This window comes from Macrotis lagotis, chromosome X, assembly GCF_037893015.1.
Source record: "Macrotis lagotis isolate mMagLag1 chromosome X, bilby.v1.9.chrom.fasta, whole genome shotgun sequence".
Classification (NCBI taxonomy): Eukaryota; Metazoa; Chordata; class Mammalia; order Peramelemorphia; family Peramelidae; genus Macrotis; species Macrotis lagotis.
The window spans coordinates 636,643,189-636,660,347 of NC_133666.1; the positions used below are offsets into that span (position 1 = coordinate 636,643,189).

The 17,159-nt window shown below is 38.2% G+C and overlaps 1 protein-coding gene across 5 annotated transcripts in view; it reads right to left on the minus strand.

Annotated features, from left to right (window-relative positions):
* The window catches only part of FZR1 (fizzy and cell division cycle 20 related 1), a 92,589-nt gene that overhangs the window by 4,719 nt on the left and 70,711 nt on the right, over positions 1 to 17,159 (minus strand). For all 5 annotated transcript variants that reach the window (XM_074204158.1, XM_074204155.1, XM_074204159.1 and 2 more), the window contains 7 exons: positions 15,029 to 15,212; positions 13,460 to 13,525; positions 12,013 to 12,115; positions 8,727 to 8,911; positions 6,338 to 6,571; positions 5,378 to 5,482; positions 2,353 to 2,445 (listed from right to left, as the gene is read on the minus strand). In XM_074204158.1, the coding sequence (XP_074060259.1) occupies positions 2,353 to 2,445; positions 5,378 to 5,482; positions 6,338 to 6,571; positions 8,727 to 8,911; positions 12,013 to 12,115; positions 13,460 to 13,525; positions 15,029 to 15,212 (970 nt within the window). The remainder of the gene's footprint in view (positions 1 to 2,352; positions 2,446 to 5,377; positions 5,483 to 6,337; positions 6,572 to 8,726; positions 8,912 to 12,012; positions 12,116 to 13,459; positions 13,526 to 15,028; positions 15,213 to 17,159) is intronic.

Consider the following 17,159-nt stretch of genomic DNA (forward strand, 5'->3'; position numbering starts at 1 on the left):
TGTGAATGGTAGCCACATTGACTCAAGTCTGAAGGAGAGATCAGCAACCTAAAATCAAAAGCTTAAGGGTAAACAGATCAATATTCTTAACTACCAGGATAAATCTTTTAAGATAAAGAAGGGAAATGTGTTTCCTTACTGTTTCGTTGTCTGTTCTTGGGGCACAAAGACACTCAAAGGACCTCAAGTTGAAAAAACTAGAGCACCAGGCTTGGAGTCTGGAGGACCTGAGTTCAAATGTGGCTTCAGACACTTAATAATTACCTAGCTGTGTGACCTTGGGCATATCACTTAACCCCGTTGCCTAACAAAAATAAACAAAAAGAAAACTTAAATCTGAAAACAAAGAAGATTTTAATTTATGTGAGGTGGTGAAAGGGTAGAAGAATTTTACAGAAAGAACAGGGAGAGCTTGGAAGAAGCAGTTTACCTGTCATCTAATGAATAATGTGTATCTATAGATACTATCAGGTGGAAAATCATTCAGGAAGAGCAATTGGCAAAGTAAACTGAAGAAGGTATTACTTGATAGAGAAAGTACTAAGAATTATCAAACTGGATGACTTTGGTCCACTTCTGATTCTGATGGGCAGAAATAACATTGAGAGAAACCTAAAAATATGGCTAATGATTATAAAGTCTTGGACAATAAAATGAAGACTTTTAGGTGCAAGTGATGTTTTTCATGACTGTTGTCCATTGAAGGCCAGAAATTTAGAAGAAAAACATTTGGAAGGTTAAGAGTTAGTTAAGCAAATGGTGCCTGGACATGGGCTTTGGTTTTCTGAATCATATCTTAAAATACAGTCAGGATAGAGATCTCTATTAAGTTCAAAGAAGACAAAATTCAAGTCAGGAAGCCAGCAATCAAAGTCATAGCTTAAGCTGTCTATAAACAAATTCATCAAGTATGGTAAGAAACAAGATGAAGTAGCAAATCCCATTTGAGAAGGAAAATTTTATGTGATAATTAACAGTAAGATCTGGTTGAATAGGATTCCAGGACTATGATAGGTTGTGATTTAAAAAATGAAAGACAGATAAGAAAGTATGCATGTGCATGAGTGGAATAAGCACTATTTCTACATTAAAAAGATATACTTGGGGGTGGCTAGGTGGCGCAGTGGATAGACTGGCTCTGGAGTCAGGAGTACCTGAGTTCAAATCCGGCCTCAGACACTTAATAATTACCTAGCTGTGTGGCCTTGGGCAAGCCACTTAACTCCTTTTGCCTTGTTAAAAAAAAAAAAAAAAAACCTAAAAAAAAAATGAAGGAAAAAAGATATACTTATGTGAGGAAACCAAGGAATCAGAACAGGGAAGCATGGTGGAAAACATCTGAGTGAAGGTGAAGGCAAGCAGAAACAGAAGTAACACTTTTTCAATGAAAAACACTATAGACAATCTGAACTGGAGGAAGAAATACAAATGAGGAGTTTGGGAAATGGATTACAATCTATCAAAGCCAAGATGTCATAATGACACCTGCTGAGTTCTTTTGCTGACAAAAAACGGAGAGGTGGTAGTTTCTTGATTTGCCTTGTTAATTTTATCCTTCAAAAGATGGAGGGACAAATGGGGAAATTCTATTCTAAATCTCTTTCTTACCAATAAGGAAGAAATAGTTAATTGAGGTTAGAAATAATGGGAACCTTGAGAGGCAATCATCACCCCATCTTAGAGATGGGGATGTATAATCCCAAGGACAAAAAAATGGGGAAAGTCAGCACAGGAAAGTTGTGAAGTCCAATAAGAATGAAATTCTCAAGACAGAAACAATCATGAAGAGTTTTGAACAAATGAAAACCACAGATAATTCACTATTAACTTAGATTTTGGAAGAATGTGTATAGAAGATGGAGGTAAAAGATGATGAATATAAAACCATGGCATGGTAATATAAGAATAATGTCAAGGGTGTTAAAAGGTAGAAATACTTCGAGGTTCAAGAAGATCTAAGGACAATAAATGAAGAAAAGAGAAGCAGCAAGGATGAGACAGGATTGCTCCTTAGAAAAGACTGGGTGATAAAAATGACAACAGATAGTTTCTTGATGTTTATTTTGCTTGGTGTGTTTTTTCTTTTGCCTAATAGAGGACACACACACACACACACACACAAACACACACAAACACAAACACACAAACACACAGTTGCAAGAAGATAAAGGATGAAATAGTAGAAAAAGCTCAGCAAATGAAGATGCAGAGAAAGGATAGTACTTCATGAAGAGGAGCCTAGGCAAGCTAGAAAAGCTTTACTTAGCTTGATACATCATGGTTCTTGGACATATCAGGAAGCTCATGGTACTGACAAGAACACCCAAACCATTCTATCACAATTTACTTTACCTTTGTTGAACGGGTTTTGCTAAAAACATTCCAAAATCTCAGAGTCTCATCTCCAGCACCCGTAACTATGGCCTCTCCATCAGGAGACATTGCCTGAGAGAAGAAAGGAAAACATTGTTATCAATTTATTCATATTAGTAACTCTACTTCTGACAGATGTTAGATGTGGGTAAGAATTCCACCCAAACAAATCCTTTCTTAGAGTTAGGTACCAGTTTGAATACTGAGATATTAAGGGGAAATTAATTCATAATACCCTAGTTAAAAACTTTCTCTTCCTATATCTTAATATTTAATTCCATCAGGACTTGGTATTCCCTGCATTATGAAGAGAAGTTCTATAAAAAAAATGTTGATGCAATATTCCCCACCTTAAACTTACTAAACAGAGGCAGTATGGCAGAATAGGGAAATGTTGGGAGACAAAGATCTAAGTTTAAACTCAAACTCTGACACTACTGGGATGCGTTGGAGGAAATTCCAATGGGAGTTTGTACCCCTCCTTCCCCAATAAATCAGATATTTTGTATATTTGCATAAATTTGCATATATGAAATCTATCTTAAAAAACAAGATGCCATGGCAAAGTGGATAGAAAGCTGGCACTGGAATTAATGTCCCCAGGGATTAAATCTTGCTTGCCTATGACACTGAACAAGTTACTTAACTTCTCTTTTCTCTAGGCAACTCTCAGGCTATTAGCTTCAAAAAAGGATGTTGCAGGCAGCTCCTACAAGGAATTCACTAGGAATTCCCCAACACTGAAGAAATTCCAGGTCCAGTTCCTAACCCTGCCCCTATTCAAAAAAACTTCTGAGAGGGAAATTTTTTTTCCACTATGAAAAAAGCTATTTACTCAATTTTGTGTCAAGATTTTCCTAGATCCTCTTTTATCAAAGAAATATTCTATGCTCAAAACAAGTCACAGAATCCTAAAATCTTAAGTGCTCTAAGAGGTTACCTAATCCAACATGTCTGAAACATGAAATACCTCTTCTGCAATGTTTTGTAACACAGCTGATATGAAGGATCTGCCAAATTTTTCTTTTGTCTGTGTTTTTCTACCATATCCAGTTTGGGTGTGGTGATTCAAAGGGTAAAGAAAAAGGGAGCCAGAATGGGAGGATCAAGAGAAGCAATGGGAGGCAAGAGGAAAAGAGCTGTCTGTTTTCTAAAAAGTAGTAGAGTTGAATTAGTAGTTCTGAAGCCCAGAACAATTTGCTGTAAAATGGTAATTGGAAAAGACTCTTATACAACATTCAACATATGGTCATCTCCTTTTTGTTAGGATTTCATTATTGCCCAAGGCAGTTCATTACACTGTTGGAAGAGGAGCAAGAAAGGACACCAGTTTTTATTAAATAGCCATTGTGTTAAGTGCTTTATAACTCTTATCTCACAAGGTGAATCTTACAATGATCCTGGGAGATAGATGCTATTATCATCCCCATTTTACCATTAAGTAAACTGAGGCAGACAGAGGTGAAGTGCCTGAAAACAGATCTGATATTGGATCTCCCTGACCTCAGACTTGATGCTCTACCCCCAGGCCACCTGGTTGCCTCTCACTGTGCATGTTGTTGCCTCCATCTGACTTCCCTTGTTGGTCTCAGTTCTGCCTCAGAGGGCTAAGCAAAGGAAGCTCAGTCCTCCTTCCAGCTGAGAAATCTAAAGACAAGGAATTGTCTGCTCTCTCTCATCTTTTAAATCTATCTGGCATGTGGCATCCACAATTATCTTCTGACCACATTCATTAATACCCTTGCTCAACAACCTTCACTAACACTGCCCACATCCTTGCCTTTAGGATAAAATAGAGAGTGGATAGACTGCTGAACCTGCAGTCAGAATTCTGCCTCAGAACCATCATTCTTTTTTTGCTTTGGTTTTTGCAACAATAGGGTTACGTGAATTGCCCAAGGCTAGGCAATTATTAAGTGTCTGAGCCAAATTTCAACTCAGCTCCTCCTGACTCCAGGTCAGTGCTCTATCCATTGCGCCATCTAGCTGTCCCCCAGAACTTTCTCTCTTATACTGAAGTAACAACTATCTTCCTCAGTTTCCCTATCTGTTAAATGGAGATGATAACAACAGCACCTGCCTCTTCAGGGAGGTTATGAAAATCAGAGAAATCTGTAAAATGCTTTGAAAACCGTATGTGCGGGACAGCTAGGTGGCGCAGTGGATAAAGCACCGGCCCTGGAGTCAGGAGTACCTGCGTTCAAATCCGGTCTCAGACACTTAATTACATAGCTGTGTGGCTTTGGGCAAGCAGCTTAACCCCATTTGCCTTGCAAAAACCTTAAAAAAAAAACCGTATGTGCTATGTAAATGCTATTGCTTTTATCACTACTATTAAAATTCTTTAACCTAAATAATTCAAGGCCCTTCACCCTAACTCTTCCTGACTCTTCTTTAACCTGTCCCTTTGAGTTCATCATCCTCATGAACACTTGTCAGTATTCTTTCTCTCCAATATCCTGTCTTCTGCCTCTCTTGCTCCCTTCCTCACATTTAGGTTCTGATCACCTTCCTTGGAAGCTCCTTGACCAGAGGATTCTTCATTATGGTTTTGCTTTTAACAAATCCAATGTTGAACACACAGTACGGGTGGGTAGATGGGAGCAGTAGATAGCGTACTGGTCTTGGATTCAGGACAGTTTAAATCTGGCCTCAGACACATGACTCTTTATTAGCTGTTTGACTTTGGGCAAGTCTCTAAACCCTGCCTGCCTTGTATCCAGGGCTGTCTCCAGTCTGATTCACATCTGGCCATTGGACCCAGATGACTCCAGAGAAGAAAGTGAAACTGGTGACTGAGCATAGCACCCACTCACTCAAATTCAGTTCATGTGCTTGTCAGGGCATCACCTCCCCGATGTCATAATCTTCTTCAAAAATGAAGGACAAACATGAGCACACAGTAGACACTTCCAAGTTTTTTCAACAGAACTAAATCTAGTTCAAGTCCCAAAACATTTTGTGGCCAAATGAGTCCATAATACTCTGCCATTCAGTGACTTACCAGATATAAAACTCGGTACGAATGCCCTGTCAGTTTGGCTACTTGTGTCAGAGAAGGGTATTTCCAGACAAGGATCTGGTTTTGTGAGTATCCGTGTGTGCTCACCTGAGAGAAAGGAGGAAGAGAAGAAATTTCAAAATAATGGTAATAGGGTCAAGGATGATTGCTCTCTGGGATATGACAAGCCACCCCCCCCCCCCATCCTGGACCCCTCAGTGTGGGATGTACTGTTCTGGGTGGAATCTCAAGTTCACCATCCAATTTAATACTTCAAGAAATAGTTGAATTATTCATGTGTATTACTAATTTAAAGGTAATGACCATGAATTGCATTTTTTTGCTACCTTTCATAATGCTAAGTACATAAGCCAAGGATTGACAAACCTTCTCAAATGACATATAAGATTTTAATTGATTCATTCATTGCCTTGAAAGCAAGTGGAAGAGAAAGAAGGTATGTGCTGGAAGATATGGAAGGGACAGATGCAAAGAAGTGAAGAGTTCAAGGGTAGCTAGTCCAACCTGTACTTTTGACAGGAAAACTTCTACAATATTCCCAAGAAATGGCCAGTTAGGTTCTGCCTGCACACCTTCAGTGATGGGAAACCTATAATCTCTGGGCTCCTTTTGGAAAGTTCCAACTGTTAGAGAGCTTTGCTTATATCAATCTCTTTTTACAACTTATACCCCATCATATTGAAGTGCTGCCTCAATCTGAATCATCACTTGATACCCTCCCTTGCTCCCACTTCACTAAGCTCCAGGAATCAGGGAGTGATGACATGCACCTAGAAGGCAGCCAAGTGTAACATAAGTTCTCCTCTCCTCCCCAAATGTATCCAGATCACCAACACACCAATAGGAAATATCCCATGTGAGATTCTTTTGACACACACCCTACAAGTTGACAAATCATGTGACAGTTTTTCAATAGACACTAGAGGAGTGTCTGGCTCTTACAAGTTCATTGGCGTGTTTGGACCAAGCCAGGTTGCACACTTGAGAACCAGTATCAATACACTGCAGGGGCTGTCCTGTAAGTGTGTTCCAGAATCGGATGCAGCGGTCAGCTGTTCCACCCCCTGATGCCAATAAGCCATGCTGGTGAGGAGACCAGGCGATTGCTTTCACAGCTGCCAGATGTTCGGTGTACTGTTGAACAGGACTTAAACTGGAGTGGTTCCAGACCAGAAGCTGGGAAAGAAGACAAAAAGAGATGAAATAAACACTCCATCTGGGTTTTCTGGACCATGAGGCTGTTAATTTCAAGACAGCAAAGTGAATGATTTCTGAATTCAACCATCAGACCAGTCTTTGGAGGTCATCTCTTTTACATATAGAATACCCCAGCACAAGAAATGACTCCTTAAGGTCACAAAGGAGTTATTAGTGGACTGATCTGGTCCACAAGACTGGAGAGGGAGAAGGTATCTTACAGATGATTTGTCCAACCATCTCATTTGACAGATGAGAAAACTCAAATCTACCAAGATTAGGTCACATGTTGAAGGTCCCTCATGGAGTAGGAGCAGAGGTCAGGTTCACACCCAGATCTTCTGACTCCAAATCCATTCAGACTATATTATCTTTTCACAGACTCCCAGAACCCCCCCTTCAACAAATGCCTTAGAAGGTTGTGTGTCTGATTCTGTTAGAGGTCAGATTTCACATGTAAAAAAGCTGCAGGGAAAGGGAAATACTTAGAATAACCAATAAAGACATTAGTGAGAAAAATGTTGGAAATTGAGGTAGCCAAAAATCACACTAACATCTAAAATTATCATCAATCAACAAGTATTTAGTTTAGCAATCAAAATGTATCGGGGCTAGGGATTAAAAAAAAAAAGAAATGAAGCTGGCCTTGCCCTCAAGAGAAGCTTACATTTTATTCATTAAAGCAAATGTACATATATAAATAGTATATATGAAATAAATACAAGGAAACTTGGAGAATGGCTTTAAGTACCAAAGAGTCTGACACCAGAAGAAATAGGGAGCACTAGAACTTAATGAATAGGAGAATAACTAAACACCTGTGCTTTTGGTTGCTATATAGGTGTCAAGGATGGGATGGAGAAGGGAGAAACTAGTTAAGCACAAAGACCAATTAGGAGGCTATCATAATAGTTGAGAAAAGAGGTTAAGGGCCTGAACTAATGAAAGGAGAGAGAGAAGGGGATGGATGTGTGAGATGCTTTGGAGGTAGAATTTGTAAGATTTGACACCCTCCTCACAGATAACATCTATGTAGCCCTTATTACATGTAAGGCACTTCACAGTTATTACTCCATTTGACCCTCACAACTCTTATACTATGTATTATTATTCCCTTTTACAGATGAGGAAACTGAGGCATTCATGGTTAAGTGACTTGCCTATAAGTGTCTGAAGCTGGAACTGAACTCAAATCTTCCTTACTCCAGGCCCCAGGCTTGATATATCCTCTGTACTACCTCTGTGGTGCTGCCTTATTGAGGGGAGGGAAAGGGAAAACTTGAGGATAATTCTTGTGATGTCATAACTGGATTAACTGGGAAGATGGTAATTCCCTCAAAAGGAAAAAGAACATTTGGAAAAGAGATATAGACTGGGGGGGGGGGGGAGAAAATAGTTCTGTTTTTCACATGAGAAACAAGAATTACTACTTCAGAGTATTTTAATAGTTTAAAAGTTTTATGATCCTGTTTTTAATACAACTTGACAAGATTTGTGAGGGCCAGGAGTTATAATAAAAGGAGGATGAGGATGATGAAGACTCACCTTCATCTAACACTTTAATATTGGCAAAGTTCTTTCCTTAGACCTGTTAAAAACAGGTAGACAAATATTCTCATTCCCACTTAAAAAGATGGGGAAAGGAAGGCTCACTGGGTAAAGTGGTCCCAACTGCTCATGGTCTCACAGGTATTATGTGCCAGAGATTAGATTCAAGCCATGGTTGGGTGACTCCCAGTCCCTCTGCTTTTCCCACTCTACCTCATACTCTGCTGGACCTGGTAAAGTGACAGTGGGAACAAAGAAAAAGTTCAATCTATACCATGTCGCCTTGTATTACTCTTTGAGAGCGGCAGGTCTTGACCTCATGTCTTAAATGGAGAAGAAAAAAACCTAAGCAGCTGATAAATCATATCATGGCAGAGCTGATATTATTAGTAAAAACCAGAAACTCCTACTAGTTTCCCAAGTGCTTAAGTAAGAGACTGGTGCTTTTCAACTTTGCATTCCTAGCACGGAACAAGAACTTTGTACATGGCAAATGCTTAATAATTACTGGTTAATTGAGATATAAGACTTCACCACCACCCCACCCCACCCACCCATTAGAGGAGGAGACCAAACAATTCCATACCTTATTATCATTTCCACCTGATGCAAGAAGCTGGTGATCAGTGGACCACTTGAGCCCACATACCTCCTGCCGGTGACCTTGCAGCCGCCGTTCAGTCTGCACTGGGGGTGTTCGGATATCTCTCTGGAGAATCATTCTATCTCTGCTCCCAGAAGAAAGCTGGTCTGCATTCCAGGCCAATGCACCTAAGAAAGAGAAGCAATGACCTGAGAAAGTGTACCAGGCTGCCTCCTGGAAGCCAAACAGAGGCAACTTTGTTCTATGAAGTCTTTTTCAGAGGTCAGAAACATGCAAAGCCTTCTTTGGAAAGTAAATAAGGTGAAAATCCTTGTCTGCCAGCTCTAAGACTAGAGAAAGATTATGACTCTTAGAATTCCAGGACCAGAAGGGACACTGGAGGGTCACACCAAGTTTGTGTGTTTATCTGATGACAGAATCCTCTCTATATATCCTGAAATCAATGATTTCCAATGGAGCAGGAAACAAAGTATTTATTAAATGACTGTTATGTTTAAACACTATGACAGGTAATGAGGATATAAATAGAATGAAAAACCCCTGCCCTCAAGTAACTACATATCTATAGTCAAGGGATACAGTATGTTATATAAGCATATGAAAAGCTTTATGTAGAAGGGAGAGCATGAGCTGACCAGCTGAATTCACCCTTCAAATGATGGAGAACTCACTTAAATTATATATAATCATCTGTCTGTCATGGGGATGGGAGAAGAAAGTGAGGAAATGTAGAAAAAAGTGAACTCAAAAACTTACAAAAAGATCTATGTTGAAAACTATCTTTCTATCAATTGAAAAAATAAAATAGCATTCAAAAGATTATATATGTATGTATGCATACACACATTACATAGATTTTCATGCTTCCCCTCCCCTCCCCACCCTCAACTGAGCATAAAGGCAAAATAAAATCTTTGTTGTAAACATGTAGAGTCAAGCAAAACAAATTTCCACATTTGTCCAAAATAATATGCCTCATTCTATGCTCAAGTCTTTTTCTCCTCCATCAGGAGGTGGGTAGCATGTTTCATCATGAATCTTCTGAAACTGTGGCTCATCATCATACTGATTAGAATTCCTAATTTATTCAAAATCATTTGTCTTTACCATACTGTTTGTATAAATTCTTTTCCTGGTACTGCTCACCTCATTCTGTGTCAGTTCATACAAGTCTTCCCAGGTTTTTCTGAAACCATCCCCTTTACAGCATAGTAGTATTCCATTATATTTATATACCATACCTTGTTCAGTCATTCTCTAATTTTTGAGCACCCCTTCAGATCCCCATACTTCACTATTTCAAAAAGTTTCCTCTCTCTCCATTAATTTTCATACACCCTTAAGGTGTTTTACTGGAATTAATACTCCCCTTTCACTTCAATTTTCCTGTTAAGTGAAATGTATTTTTGTACCCAACTCTGTGTGCATTCTTTCTTTCTTTGAACAGTTAGATGACAGTTAAAGATTCAAATATCAGCCGTTCTCCCTAAAACTCTTCTCCTTGTTTGTATAGATTCTATTTGTGTACCTTGGTTATGTGGAGAAAATTTTCCTAACCTTTTCTTCCCCCACTTATTGAGAGCATTCCTCTTTTCCTCCCTTTCCAATCTTCTCTTAAGACCAAGTCATAACAGAACCACTCTCAGGACTTGTCTAAATTAGATTCCTCCTATGATCTCTGATGCTGACATAAGAGACAGATCTATCAACTCCTCATATTAAGAATATAGTTTATGTGAAATTGATTAACCAATCTTTCCTTCTCATGGAGTTTTGGTGAAATAGAAAGGGAAACCCTTTGTTCCTTCTTTCAAGATATGGATACTCATGATGCTGGCTATTAACATGGTTTCCAATTTCTGAAGTGAAATCCCTGTTTAGGTATTTAGTTAATTCCTCAACCTCTCCCCTTGTAAATAAAGGGGATACCTTTTGATACCTTCTTCTTGTCCCTTATCACAGTTCATTGATTGTTTACTTTTCTGTTTGTATTAATTCCTATTTGAACTTCAAAATTTCTATAGTTATGTTCTTTGTCTTATGGAGTTATTATCTTCTATATGATCTATTCTAATTTTCAGATTTTGTACCTTTTGTACTAGCTGTTAATTTTCTTTCCATTTTTTCCCCCTCTAGGACTCTTATTTCATTGACAAAAACTTTTTTAACTTTTTTTTAATGCTTGCTTCATATCTTCTAGAAATTCTGGAATTTGTGTCCAAGCTGTGTTTGTCTTTGAGGCTTTGCTAGATAATTGACAGTCATTTTCTTCTTCTGGGGTTGAGTCTTATGTATCCCTGCCACTATTAGTAACGCTATGATGAGGCTTTTGTTTTTTGTTTTGTTTGCTCTTCCAGGAAAATTGCTAACATTGTACTTAATGCGATTAAGGCCGAGCCCTTATGAAAGGAAAGTCTAGGATAGTCCTATTGATTTCTTTGGTTACTGAGTGCTGTGCTGTTCTAAGATCTCAGGGCCAGTCTGGGAACTTACAAGCACTCAGTGCTCCCAAAATTGATTTAGGGCACAATCTGAATACTGTCTCCTGTTGGACTATGCAAGTTCCTGACTTGGGTTTGGATTTGAATAAGAGTAGAGTGTTGTTGAACTCAGGTACTGTTAGCTTGGAAGACCAGTTGGTTCAGAGTTACAAGAGTGCAGGTTCCTCTTTGACCTGTGATTTCCACTTTAGTTATTATTCTGTCTATTCAAACTGTGATGGAGGTTGGAAATGATATTCCACTTTGCTCCTGAAATCAGAGACACACTTTTATTGTTTGATTCTGTGAGATGAAGGGATTTATAACTTAGAACTGGTTAGTGGGCAAGAAAGCTGCCCCTCTTGTGGGGCCCTGGTATAGGGTCTGGTAACTCTTCTTGTCCCAGTTCATAGATTCTCCTTGATTATTAGAATGTTTCACATGCTAGTATCCTCCATTCTAGGTTTACAGTGACTGCAGAATTCTGTCCACCTTCCTTTGGTAACCCAGTCTAGAAAAACGACTCACACTTTCTTAGCTATTCAGTCTGGCGCATTTTCTAGATCTGGATATTTGAAGGAAAAATTTTTTTGTTGGTGGTGGTAGAACAGTTCCTCACTGAACTATTTCTTGTTACGCTGACATCTTGGCTCCCCTAGGAACTCACTTCCTTGAGGAGGGCAGTGAAGTGTGAAGGATGCTGTATTTGGACACGAAGGACAAGTTCAAACCTTTTGTTCATTTATAATCTGTGTAACCTTCCTGTTATCTTTGTTGTTGATTCTTACCAACTCTGGCTGTGTGACCTTCCAGCATAGACAGTTTCTTCCCTGCAGCTGCATCCCAGATCTGTACAAAGCCTTTATGTGTACCAACTGCTACCAAGTTCCCCTAAATAAGCAAAAGACACAAACAGAATGACTTTAAAGGGAAGGGAAAAGAAAGATGTAGAAAAAGGAGGGATCTCCAAAGAAACTTCATCATTACAAAGACTTTTATAAATGCATTTCCAGATTTAAAAAACAAAACAAAACTTTATGGTAACAGCTTGGCAGCAGGCTCAGAAAAGGGAGAAGATATTTTTTCATTTTTCAGCACAAAATCTGCTATTATCATGAATGTCTGGTTTTGCTTTTACTAGCTTTGATGTAAGAGAAGGATTACTTCATAAATTCTTTAGGGGGAAAAGGAAGGAGAGAAGGAGGGACTGCCTTTTAGAAGTGTATTGCCAGAACTCCTGCTGACAAGCTGAGGAGAGGAAGGGTCTCCTGCTGACTCTTAAGGGCACACAGTGTTCTGAAGGAATCAATCCCTAATTATTCACAAGTGTAGGGGACTCTAAAAATGTTCCTGTTTGCTGTCTTGGGCACACATGCGATAGATTGTTAAACTTAATACAGGATTTTATGTCATTACTAATAATGAGTCTTAGTAAAAGATACTAAACAACAAATCCAAGGGAAATGATTAAGAATAATTGTAATATACAATCACAAGTATTGTTATCAACAGGTTCACTTCGAAAGTCATCTGATGACCACATTTTAGATATTTTACAAATGAGAAAACTGAGGACCAGAAAGGATAAATGATTAGCTCAAGGTCACATAAGCTGTAAATGGCAGAACTGGGATTCAAATTCAGGTCTTCTGATTTCAAATTCAATGCTCTTTCAACATTTCCACTGACATCACAAGGTTATTATGAGGAATGTGTTTAATAAACTTTAAAGAATTTGTGGAATTTTTTTTTTTTACTATACCCACACTGCACACCTTCAGGACTTTTATCTATTAGAGACAATTCTAGTTGCTGTTAAGACAGAACAACTTAAAAATTCATGCATATGACAGATATTGAGGTTGGTTGTTGTTGTTCAGTTGTTTTTATCTATGTCCAACTTTTTGTGACCTGATTTGGGAGTTTTCTTGGCAAAGATACTGGAGTGGTTTGCAATTTCCTTCTCTAGCATATTTTAGAGTTGAGGAATTGAGGCAAACAGGATGAAGTGATTTGCCCAGGGTCACCTGCTAGTAAGTGACTAAGGCCAGATTAGAACTCAGGAAGATGAGTCTGACCTTCAGGTCACTGTGCCACCTAGTTTCTCCAATTGGGGTAAAATCAAAAATCCTTTTCAAGTTTTCAGAGCAGACAGAGTATCAGTCAAATACTGATGAAATAATTTCAGCATTAACCCATTCCATATAGAACCCATTAGAGATACAGTGTACTGACCCGTTCAGACCAGCCCACAGAAGTCACGGAATCTCCTTCCACAGACAGGTCACATAGCCTGGTTACCTGGAAAAAAGTAAATATTAACAGTTCTGAGATATACATCTACTAATGTTCCAAGGGCCAACTAAAGTCTTATCTCCTCCATGTAGCTATCTCTGGTTAGTTTTCTCTTCTCCCCAGAGGTGGGTTCTAGGTGGGGTAGTCTCCTCAGGGTTTCTTATATGGCAGGCTCACTTCTGCTTCTAAAGCTTTTCTAATTCCATTTCCCCGCCAATTGGAATGTCCTTAGTCTTTTCTCCTATCTGAATCTGATACAGCTGTCAAGATTCACCTCCAAGTCCCATTCCCCCTTCCATGAAGTTTGTCTGAATCTTCCATTCCTCATTAATCTGTTGCCTTTTATTAGAATTCCTATTATACTGTCATTATCACATAATTTAGCATTTAATAACTACTGATGTTTAAGCTTTACAAAACACTTTTCATATATTATCTCATTTTATCCTCAATCCTGAGAGGCAGGTATTAAACAAATTATTATTCTTCTCATGAAGGAAATGAAGTACAGAGAGCATGATGTGCCCTTGGTAATATAGTCACTGTTAATTAGAATTTGAATCCAGATCTACTGTGTTTCTGCTAAAACATAGCACATTTCTCAGGAGTATAAAGTGAACATAGGAGAGATTCAATAAAAGCAGAAAGGATCATAACCACTAACCAAACTTTTACTTGTCCTCATAAACACTGCAATCAGGTCTCCTGGTGATTACAGAGCAATCAGGACTACTACTGTGGCAAATGTATTGGATGCTCAGCCAGCAGACTTTACTTTGGGTGAAGGGATTAAAGTATTGAGAAAGGTATACTTGGCAAAAAAAAGCAATGGAGCCTCCAAGATTAAAAAATTTCATTATTTAAAATATTTAAATATTTAAAATAAGTGGACCTTAAGATTTAAAAGTTGGTATAGAAGAGACAGTTCTATATAATAGGTTAGGATCCTAAAAGCCCAGAATATTTGTGTCTCTTCTTACAAGTAAGCATTTAAACAGTATAATATTGAACCCAGAACAATTTGGAATGTGCTTTATAAACCTTAAAATGCTATAAAAATAAAAGCTATTGACTTGCTTATATCTTTGTCATACTAGATTTCTAGCTCAAACACTTTATGTTCTAAAGTCCCTTTTGGCATTAAAATTCTAGGTTCTAAGGTGTCTTCCATTTCAACTAAGTTATGTTTTATAGTCTCTAATAGCACTAATAACCTGAAATGTTTACTTTTTTGCTATGCTAACTTTCTCAGTTCTAATACTTTTAAGAGACCTTTTAGCAATATTTTTTACTATATGATCTAAGATCTTCCAGTTTTAACATTTGGTGTGCCAGAGTTCTACAGAGCGCAGAAAATCACATTCATTTATGTGCTTTAAAAAAAAAGATAAATGCCATTTGAGGATGTTTTGCACCCACTTAAGGTAGAATAGAACCATCCTAGCAGGTTCCCTCTTGCCCACTGCTTCCACCCTTCCATCCTTGCTCCACAAAGCCCACTATCCATACCTGGCTGGTACATGCACTCCAAAGGTAAACACAAGTGCCCAGGCCAACACTTAGGACGTTGAGGGAAGACCAGTCTACTAGATTCAGGTAGAAGTCATCTTGGAGCTCAGGGGCATCAAGCACTTTGAATGGAATTTTGGAAATTTTTCTGGTGGGCTTCCGTGGAGATCTTAATAACTTCTGGCTATTTACCAAATAAGAAAAAGATTATTTGGATAGCTAGATAAATATGTGTCTCTCTGTGTGTGTGTATTTGTCAACAACATAGATCAATTTCACATCACACATTTACCATTAGAAACAGTACCCTTTAATGGTAAATGATGAATTGTTAAGAATTGATAATGCAGGAAGACCCATTCCTTTCAGTCTTTTCATGTACACCAAGAGGCAGGTCATTAATTCAAATATTTATTCAGTGACATGATTAAATTCAGTTCATAGGATATGGGGTTGAAAAATGAAATGCTATTAAAATAATTTGTTCCAAATTAAGAGAAGACTGGTAAAAAATATAATATAGCAGAAGCAAAATAATAATAACCATGACTACAAATATACTTTTGTGTTTGGATCTTCTTCATCATTTTCTTTTTTTTTATTTTTATTTTTACAAAGGAATATTCAACTGAGGAGGGGGAAATGATTTTGTTTTTTTTTTAAAAAAAGACGTTAATTGGGGTAAAAACCTAGCCTTAACTCCCTCATCATTTTATATTTTGGGAAAAGTATGGCTCAGAGGGAAGTGACTTGCCTAATATCACACCTAAACTAAATGGCAGGGGCTAGAATTCAAACCCAGGTCTTCTGATTTTGAATTCATAGTAGTTTGCATAAAACATTGGCTCCATGATTCAATTCAATTTATTTAATTATGCATTTATTTGCAGAGCTTCATGCTGGTCATGGGATACAAAGCTGATCTTTCTTCACTGAAAAATTAAGTGAACACCTATTCTTAAAGTCTAGGTCAACAGATCACAAACTCTATCAGGTTTGAGAAGTTCCACAGATGCCAAAGATAGACTCAATAATGTTTTGCTGTCCAATTAAGCAGGGAAAGGCCTGAAGGTTGAACATAAAATAACAGCATGGCAACAATCTAGGAACTCAAGAAAAATGCAAAATGGTTCTCAAAACCTGGGGCCCCTTTCATCTCTGCTGTAATACCAGCAAAAAAGCAGAAAAAGATGGGGTGAATCCTTGAAATCCCTTTATAGACTATCTGTAAAAATCAATTAAGTCATTGCTTCACTAGAAGTGAAATCTTTTGTCCAGCAAATAAATGGACTAGCATCCAACTGAAGAAAATGAATTGTTAGTACTGATGTTCAGACATAAATGGGTTGCAGGCAGCTAACTGAATGGGTTGGAGGCTTTCCTTTGACAAACCAAGAATAACATCAAACACTACTTCTCAATCTACAAGAAAGCAATCTGCTAAGCAGGGATATCAAGACAAAAGAAAAACTGCTCTTGTTCTTAAGGAGCTTACCTTCAAGTGGGCACAACAACTCAAACTCATATAGTTGTGGTTTATGTTGTCAATATTTATTACAGAGAAAAAAGTAAAGAAATTCTAAAAAGATCTGAGATTCTCAGGGCCACTAGGTGGTGCAGTAGATAGAGCACTGGCCCTAGAGTCAGGAGTACCCAAGTTCAAATCTGACATCAGACACTTCATAATTACCTAGCTATGTGACCCTGGGCAAGTCACTTAACCCAACTGCCTTGACAAAAAAAAAAAGGTATGAGATTCTCTAAACAAGAAACTTTCTATTAGTCAGTCATTAAACATTCATTAAGTCTCTACTATGTATGTGCCAGACACTGTACTGAGTACTAGGGATATGATAAAGGCAAGAGTCCTAGTCCTCAAGGAGTTTATAGTCTAATGGGGTTGCAAACAAACCACTCAAAACAAGACATATTCACAGTCTAATGAGGGAGCAAACAAACCACCCAAAACAAGACATAGACAAGATAAATTGGAAACAGTCAAGAGAAGGAATCAGAAAAGGCTTCCAGTAGAAGATAGGTTTTAGCCAGCATTTGAAGGAAGCCAGGAGGAGCAGTTGAGAAGAGCAAAGTACAGAACAAATGCATGCCTCCAGTTAGGAAACAGAAGTGT